General features: G+C 27.8%; 1 protein-coding gene across 1 annotated transcript in view; it reads left to right on the top strand.

The window, feature by feature from the left end:
• LOC126909374 (uncharacterized) overlaps window positions 1–8,948 on the top strand; it is a gene marked incomplete in the record, with an annotated part of 11,189 nt that extends 2,241 nt beyond the window's left edge. The window contains 8 exon segments of the mRNA XM_050691791.1: window positions 1,752–1,784; window positions 3,114–3,149; window positions 3,487–3,507; window positions 4,204–4,239; window positions 4,454–4,615; window positions 5,638–5,664; window positions 8,226–8,252; window positions 8,329–8,948. Coding sequence (XP_050547748.1) covers window positions 1,752–1,784; window positions 3,114–3,149; window positions 3,487–3,507; window positions 4,204–4,239; window positions 4,454–4,615; window positions 5,638–5,664; window positions 8,226–8,252; window positions 8,329–8,363 — 377 coding nt within the window.
• Between the last annotated feature and the right edge of the window lie 682 nt (window positions 8,949–9,630).

The raw sequence follows: 9,630 nt of genomic DNA, 5'->3' as shown, positions 1-9,630 counted from the left end.
CCCTCGTTCCCCGTAAAAGGGGGAAACCTCCAAAAAAATTACAAATTTAAAAATCGCTAATTTTCGAAATTTTTTCAATTTTTTTTACTTAAAAGTGCCATAACTTTTTCAAAAATGAACATATCAATATAATTCTTTTTTATATAGATGCATAATATCATTACCTTTCATTTGGTATATTTTTTTCATAAATTTANTAAAAGTGTCAGACTTTCCGGAACACTTTCAAAATTTAAGTTGAAAAAGTCAATTTTTTGTGAAAAAGTTGTCATTTTGAATCCCCCCCTATAGGCAGGTAAAAAGTCAGATTTATAAAAAAATTATACCAAATGATAGGCAAAGACATCATGCATCTACAAAAAAAANCCAAATGATAGGTAAAAACATCATGCATCCACAAAAAAAAGAATTATATTGATCCATAGATCTTTCAAAAAGCTATAGCATTATAAAGTTAAAAATATAAAAAAGAATTTTTTTACAAAAATCGAATTTCTTTTATTAACATTGATGTCTGTTTTCACTGTGTAGATAAGATAAATTCCGAAATTTTTTTTTCCATGATAAAGCATATTACATAAGCTTTAATTTAAGATATATATAAAAGTGTCAGACTTTCAAAGAACACTTTCAAAAGTTTAGTTGAAAAAGTTCTACTTTCTATATGCATTTTTTAGATTTAAACCCCCCCTCGTATATAAGAAAATGGTCCGATTTAAAAAAACAGNAAAGTTCTACTTTCTATATGCATTTTTTATATTTGAAGCCCCCCCATATATAGGGAAATAGTCTGATTTAAAAAAAAAGTATGTCGAATGAAAGATGTATATAAATAATACTTCTAATGAAAAAATTGTATTGATCCATACATTTTTCAAAAAGTTATAGCATTATAAATTTAAAAATTTTAAAAATAAAATCGAGAATTTTCACACAAAAATAGCATTTGGTAGCCATTTTCACCACGAAGACAAGTCCAGAGGTCAAATTTTTTTTTTTCAAATTAAAGTATATTACATTAGCTTTAATTTAAGATATATATAAAAGTGTCAGACCTTCCGGAACATTTTCAAAAGTTAAGTTGAAAAAACTAATTTTTTGTGAAAAAGTTGTCATTTTAAATCCCCACATGTGGGCAGGTTAAGGGTTAAATTTATGAAAAAAGTACACCAAATGAATGGTAATAATTAATTCGCATCGAAGCTAACATAAATATCATGGAGTATCATAAACCACATGATTATTCTCAAGATATATATTTAAAAAAATTGTTTTTATTTTTAGTTACTTATATTTCTTGATTTATCAGCTAATAATTTCTTTTAGAATCATCTCTTATAAATTGCAAGGGTGTGAACTTTATTTTATCAAGTGGCAACGTACATAATTTACTAGCTTATTTAATGATAATGATTAAATTCATAAAATGACTGGTTGTTATCTACTAGTCATTTTCATAAGTCATCATTATTTGTTAAAGAAGCTAGTAAATAATACGTTGTCATTTGAAAAAAATAAAATTGACATCTCTATAAGTTATAAAGGATAATTTTAAAAACNAATAAAGTTGACATCTCTATAAGTTATGAAGGATAATTTTAAAAACTAATTTATTGCTAATAAATCAAAAAATATATGTAATTAAAAAAAATACAATTTTTTCTTATCATTGTATTTATTTTACTAAAAACGGAATGGTTTATGATAAACCCATTACTTTGTATTTATTATTTTTTATATTTTGTAAGCAGATGGTATCCCAGCCGATAACCAAAATGAAAAAAGTAAGTTAGAAGTAAATTAGTCATTTCATATTATATTTCTGACTATTGAAATAGGTCGACATAGGGGATACGAGATCTATATTGTTATTGAGTAGGCACGAGGTGGTGCGGCGTAAGTCTCTTTTGTTGTTAGTCAGTGGTAAACCAAATTTCGAATGGTAAGACTTGCGTTTTGAAAGTTTTATTCGTATAAGAAATGTAAAAGTTATATCGTAAAAATACAGTTCACATTATTAGCTTAAATAGAGTGTTTTTGTTTGCTATAAAATACCGTAAGCCAACAACAGAAATGTTGAAGTTTTCCTTTACGAACAAGAGTTATACCCATTTGTAGATTTTAGAAAAAGAAATGTAGTTTTCGTAATTCTGAGTACAAAATTTTAGTGGCGCAGAGTTATAGAAGATAATGTTACACTTTTAAAATACGGAAGAATAGTATGGTATGATAATTTAAAAGTAATTAGAAAAATTAATTTTATAGTATTTATTTCATAAAAATATTATATATTTCAATGTGACACGACTTACGTCGCAAAAATGTGGTCGACAATGGTTTTGAGGGTAGAGACCCGTGGGCCGTTTATTAAATGAGCGACAACAGATTAAGTTAACAAAAATAAAACAAACCGAAAAGATAAACATAGTAATAATAATCTTCGCATAATATCGCGGCACTTTCGCTCTCGTCGACGACGCGATGTTCGGCGTAATCCTTGGACGGCAAAATGGTTAGCAGCGTTGTAGGCGACGGTGCGCGGGTGCGGTTCGGCTGTCGACGTTGTCGCTTTCACAACGGGAGGAAGACTCTCGCACCATTTGCGGCGGGTCGTCGTCGGCCGTGCGGCATTTGTTGGACTTTGCACCGTAGCGTATAACACGCGGTGTTGGTCAGTCAAATACTCATAGTAGGGCGACGGCTGATAAAGGTGGCACGAGTCGCGGGGCATCGTGTATAACGAAGCGACGCGGGCCGTGTCAAATGAATAATATTCATGTTTCTTAGAGTAAAGTAATTAAGGCCCACGAGATCCAGCGGTATTTATCGTAGACATTTCAATAAAATTTGTCTCATTTTTCTTGGTGTTGTGTGTTGGTAGAGATTGAAAAATTATTGTTGAGGACATGTCCCCAGGTGCACTAAACAGTCACAAATTCAGTATCATTTTTTTATAACGATTTATTTTTACATGTTTGGTGATTGTAATACACATCACACGATACGAAATGTATGATATAATTAATAGTGCTCTTATAAATCTATAATTATACGATAGCATAGTATAAATGATTAATAATATAAATGATAATTTTATATATATATTTTGAAAGCATGTAACATTCACGGCGATGACCAAAATGAAGAACGTAAGTTAAAACGTAATTAACTCTTTATTTTAATAAAGAATTCAAGTGTTATTTTTATTACATACTTTCATAACAATGTCCATTAGTAAACAGTATATCTACATATAAAATAAAAATGTTTTGTGCAATTTAATTTTAGAATTTGAATAAATCTATAAATAATTAATAGAGAGAGACTAGGAAAGCTGTACCGATTTTTTAGTGTCTCTTCGACCTATGATTTATGTTTCATGAACTATTATTGAAATATATTTTTCAAATTAAGAAATAAATGATTATAAGTGTATAAATAAATATATTTATTTATTATTATGTTTGAAATTATATGGTATCCCAGGCGATAATGTAAACGAAGAACGTAAGTTAAAATTTTATCATTATTAATTAAGAATTTATTAAATCTGATGATATAAACAATAAATTATTGAATAACACAATAATAAATAAGTAGCAAAAAAAATCATAATTTGCAATTTATATGAGATAGTAAATATGTTATATTACAAGAAAAAAAACGCTAAATATTATGAGAAAATTACTTAGTGTGTTCCGATTTTGAAAATATTTTTTCTAATGAAATTATTCGGTCATAAGGCTCCAGGAAAATTATTGGCGAAGGTCGAAAAAACTTGCCGCTCGTCCGCGCACATTTAAAATTTCGACCCTATTTGACAATAACCCCTATTGACATCAGCGTTTTTAAACCAAATGTATGAAATTTTCATGAGACCCGTCTAGAAACGGGATCAATTTCCGAGGTATCATGAAAAAAACATTTCAATCTGTTCATATTTTAGCGTTATACAAAGTTTTTTTTTTGTGCTTGCGCAGAGTTTTTATTAGGATACGATTTTGAGTGTGACCATTGTAATATATGTTATATATTTTATGAATCAATGTTTGATAATTATATATAAATTTCATCACGGTTATATGGATGAACATACATTATTAGGACTGTATGGTCTACTATTAATCTTATTTATTTCTTACATGAAATATCAGTCTATGTATTTGATTTATATTATATATATTTATTAATGTATTTTCAAAGCTTGTGATATCCAAGGCGATGACCGAATTGCAGATCGTAAGTTAAAACTTAATTAACTTTTTATATTATTAATTATTAATTTAGTATTTAATGAAAATTTATTATGAATAAGTCAAGCGATAATTTGACAAATGAAGCATTGTGTAGCTAAGTTATCGTAGTGTTAAAATTCCAAAACAATTTTTTCTACTTCATAATTTTGTATAGAACAATGTCTTATCATGTCAAACTGAAATATCAATTTTTTTAGAGACATGTTCCGTCTGTTGGGACAATTATCCAGATACATCAATAGGAGTCGTCTGTCCACATAAATTTTGTAAAGGTTGTATTGATACTTGGAAATTTAATAAGATAAGCTACCGTTGTCCTTTATGCAATCATGTATACGATAATCCTGACATTCAAGCAGGTATATTAATAATATTTTGTAATATAATGATAAATTTTATAACTATTTATTTTTAGTGCAAGACCCATATATTAATTTTGTATAATTAAATTTTGTATAGTTAAATTTTTTATTAAAATATTGTTATTAAGATTTCCTGCATAATTCAGTAACATAGACAGTCCAAAAAAGGCACTGGAGGCTACTATAATATTTGGGGTGTTATCTTGGTATTTATTTTGTTAATTTTTTTACGATATTTTTTACTGTAAAAATGAATTATTGTATACGGGAATATACCAAGATGTGTTTATTATTTTTTTAATTTTTGTGTCTTTTTTTCGTTATATTGGCTTAAGGATCTTTTTTTTGAAACGATGCTAAACCTTAAATAGTATAATAAAATATTATTTATAAATATAATTTAAGTATACTTATTAATAAATATATATATTTAAAAAATAAATAGAAACAGACACTTCAAATAAAATTGATAGTTACGTAGTAATACGTAGTAATTTAATCATGAAGATAAGATTAATATAAGTAATAAAAAAACCATATTTATTCGCAAATTGCCCATACTATAGCCGAGATTGCAAAATATGTTTTTAATTGTAAATGGCTTTTGAATTTTTTATACAACGTCCACTTAATATAATGTCCAATGCCGTATTTAGGGGGTTATTGTGTGCGAGTTCACTGGGCAGCAGTTTTTAATGAAGACACTAAAATATGATACTATATAAATTATAGAGTTGATGATTTTATTTATATTTTTGCATAAATAAATAGAGAAAATTTTTTTGATGAGTGAAAAAAGATTAATGGGGGTGGCAGAATTGAGTATGCCGTGTGGCACAATTCCTTAATGTAGCCTGATTGTGCCTTATAAACTATCATAATTAAAGCATATCAGTATATAAAGTTATAACTGACAATAATCGGTACGTATCTATGTATAGTGATATCATAAAAAGTAGAAATATGATACATAGAATATGTTTTATAATCGCTAATTCAATGTTTATATATTTGTTTAGATGTCAATGTTATTAATCGAGAACTAGGTAAGTACTTGACTAAAGAACTCTAAATTATATATAAAATAATTATAATTATAATTCCTATAGAAAAATTAAGAATTTTATGAAATACAAATAAACGTTATAACATACCATTTAACATTGATTTATTTAAGGATGTGTTGCGGTTGTAAACTGTATTTACTTATAATGAAAAAATAGCAACCCGAGCAAATTATGCTTTAAATCAATACAACAAATTTTTACTATAATCTCCTAGTGCGACATTTGTTCGGTGACTGGTTTTTCTCTATAGAATAAAATTCTACAATATGCTTATCAACAATACTAATAAAAATCTAAGCTATACCGTACCGGTGCGCCGGCCTTGGAGAATTATCCTCAAGGCTTATTGATAATTTAGTAGTTAACAGTATTTAAAAAAAAAAAAAATACGTACTTAAATATAAAAATAAATAATCAAACAACGCGTTATTAAAATATTTTATCGTAAAGAATACAAATATCTAACAAACAATAATTATTACACACATCAAATAAGTACATATATTTTTTACAAAATCGACAAAATTATTTTTCTTCGATTGGCGATGTACACAATTAACCTCTCATCGAAAAGAACCATTCGTGGTTTAAACGTTAGCTATCCGAATGACGCTATCTTCCGCCATTTAAAAGACGGAATATTCACATTTTTGAGAAGCACAATGGTGCTTAATTTTATCTTAGGTACTTTCTCAGATGCCCATTTTGTTCTTTCCTACAATTGAGCTAAATACTTCCGACACCAGTGCTTCCATATACTTTTGAAATATTGAGAAACACGCTTTCAATGTGTTAAATAGTTATTAGATATGTTCGTTTGATCCGGTTCAGATAGGGCAGTTAGAGAATGACTAATGAGCAAATGAACAGGAGTGATTTAAAACAAGTCGCTTGGATCGAAGGATATAAATGTTAATGGGCGACTATTGAAGCATTATTCTGCTTTACAGTAAATAGCTAATTACAAAATAAATGTGCAACACCCTATGCAATAGATATTTCATCGATTGTACTCCGGTCTCCCACAGGCCATCAAAGTGTGTCGAGCGCGCTAGAATAAAATTTCACTCCACACTGTTTTCAGACAACATGATATTAGTTTTCTTTTGATGCTCTTCCGTTTGATATAATACTCTTTAAGTTGGCGATTTGACCCGATAAAACTTGATGCGTTATCTAATGGAGCGATAAAGTCTTGTATTTCACCAACGAGGTTCGCTATAAAGTTTTTCTACTAACGCTATAGCGACAATATCCAACGCAATACTACCTTTGAATATAACCAGTAAAAATTTAATTATAGTGTGTGCGTAGGTTAAGTACTCACATGTATATTATTCCTGTACCTTATTTAGATATGGGATACGGTATGTTTTACATATCAACCACTTACAACTTCAATTATCATAATTAAGATTATATACCATAAGGTGTTATAATGATTTATATTTAAAACATATTAATTCAAATTAAATTCCATCAATGGTCCGGTAATCATATCTGATAGGTGTGAAAATTCGCCTAGTTGGTTGCGACCACTGTATCATAGTTAGTCGTTAGGCAAACGGCAAACCACGTTTTGTTGTAGGCCGACAAATGTCCACTTGCTATATTACTAAGGTTATAACCGATTTAAAAAAATACTTTTGAATTTATATTCACTGGATAATACTAAAAATATTTTATTGTTACTTATTTGTTATTTAGATATCAATATGACTTCAGATTATAATAATAAGAAGGGGAAATGGATATAAGAAACATAAAATTTGAAATTTAAATCTTTATATAACTACAATTTAGAGGCTAATATTTCCTACATAAAACTTTAAAATACACTTTTTAAAAATATGTCTGAGTTTTTACATACAGGAAAAATTTTGATGAATAGTGTTATGAACGCAACATTCTGTGATAATATGCGGGTTAGTTAACGTTCTTTCCTGTTGTATCTAATCATGCAGGAGAAAGAAGTAGAGAGTGGACTGTATAAAATAAGTGAAATGTATTTAATGAATATATAACAATTGACCTGTTTCTTTACTTATTGAGCATTCTGATTAAATTTTTATTAAAGCTGTATTTAAACGTTATCAGGATTTTCGAAATTTTTTTATTGAATAGCAGTATACCTTTTTCACGTCATTATACTATAGATTAGACACCATTATCTAAAAACGTGTCCTTCTTGAAAATATTTTTGAGCAACAATTCATATAACTTAACTTTTCGATTTGTACACAAAAATCATATTTCATTTCTTGACTTTAAAAACCGTACAAAGAAAGTAAGTTCTGAGGGCTATATTTATTTCAACGTAAGGATCATTATATAAACTTTAAATAAAGCTCTATTTAAAGATGACAGAGTTTCTAAAACTTTTTCAAAGTCTAAGAATGAAAAAATTGTTATTAATATGCAGAAATATTAATACAAAAATACTTTTTGGGCAGGTTTTTCATGGGATATTTATTAATATTACGTATAAGCATATAAAATTTTATAAATGTAAAATTAATCATGAGATGTAATTTTTTTAGCTTTTGAATTGTTCCAGAATTTTGATTGTAAATAATTATTTATTTGACTGATATGCATTAGATAATACTAAAAATATTTTATTGTAACTTATTTGTTATTTAGATATCGTTAGGAATTCAGATTATTATAGTGAGTAGTAAAAAAATAAATACATACATTTTTTTATTAAAAAATTAATATTACATCAAGTTAATGGCTATTTTTTCCTTCATAAAACTTAAAAATAAACCGTAACACAGAGGGTTTGTGGTACAGTGTGGAATTGGCATTGTTGGGACAAGTTTAGATGATATCTGACAGTGATTAAAATCACTATCATAAGAATCGCTATGGTTCAAATCTATCGGCAGATTTTCATAGTAAATTACTCTATAGAGTAACATATGATAAACTACTTAATATCGTTCAAGCCAAGATGTTATGTTGTCCCTTTAATGACTTCCAAAAATACAAAATTAATTTTCATTATAACTAATTTGAGTTTTTTTATATAATATTACCATGGTATAATGAACATAATCAATTAAAGTAAAATTGAAGATAAAATGTTTTATAGCATATTAAATTTAATACCAAAGTTGTCTATTGAAGAATCTTACTTAACTAAAAACGGTAGCACAGTGTGGACGGGCATAGTTAGGACTAGTATAGATGACATCTGACAGTGATTAAAATCACTATCGTAAGAATCGCTTCGATGCAAATCTGTAGATTTTAAGAATTGAAGGATTATTCCAAAAGCAAAATTAACTCCTACATATTTCATTATTCATAATTAGTAGTTCTATGATTTATAAGTATAATATATGAATAAATATCTATTATAGCAATCAACGAAAATAAATTTGATTATTAATAATTTAGTATTGTAATTTTTACGGAGAGATTATAAAAAAATCATAAAGTAGTTGTTAGTATTATGGCAAATGTGTATAAAAATTGAAGGGCTTGATACAAAACTTTTCAGAAGATAATTTGTTGTTAATTATGAATAAATGGTCTATAAGAAATATTCATCAAAGTCAAAAATATACTTTAAATATACTAATTAAATATTTTGATTGAATGTTAGTAGGGTAAAATAGATATAGCTGCCACACGCCTCAACCACTCGCCCACTGATTAGGTTGTGGTGAAGAGTGTGATCGGGGGAATGAAATCCTACGTAAACTAACCTAATGCAATGGGAGGGGGAATGACGAAATCTAACGTAAACTATTTATGGTGGAAGAGGCTCTCTTCCATCATCATGTCTGAAAGAGAGAGGGGTTAATGAAAACATAAATTAACTTAATGGGTGAGGTGGGGATGAAATCCGACATAAACTAACACAACCGCACACCTATAGATTGTATGTAATAAATGAATATTTTGCGGAAAAATAAAATAATTTTCCAGAAAAGG

The sequence above is a fragment of the Daktulosphaira vitifoliae genome, unplaced genomic scaffold (genome assembly GCF_025091365.1).
Source record: "Daktulosphaira vitifoliae isolate Bord-2020 unplaced genomic scaffold, ASM2509136v1 Scaffold_308, whole genome shotgun sequence".
Classification (NCBI taxonomy): domain Eukaryota; kingdom Metazoa; phylum Arthropoda; class Insecta; order Hemiptera; family Phylloxeridae; genus Daktulosphaira; species Daktulosphaira vitifoliae.
This window is presented reverse-complemented; position numbering and strand designations above follow the sequence as displayed.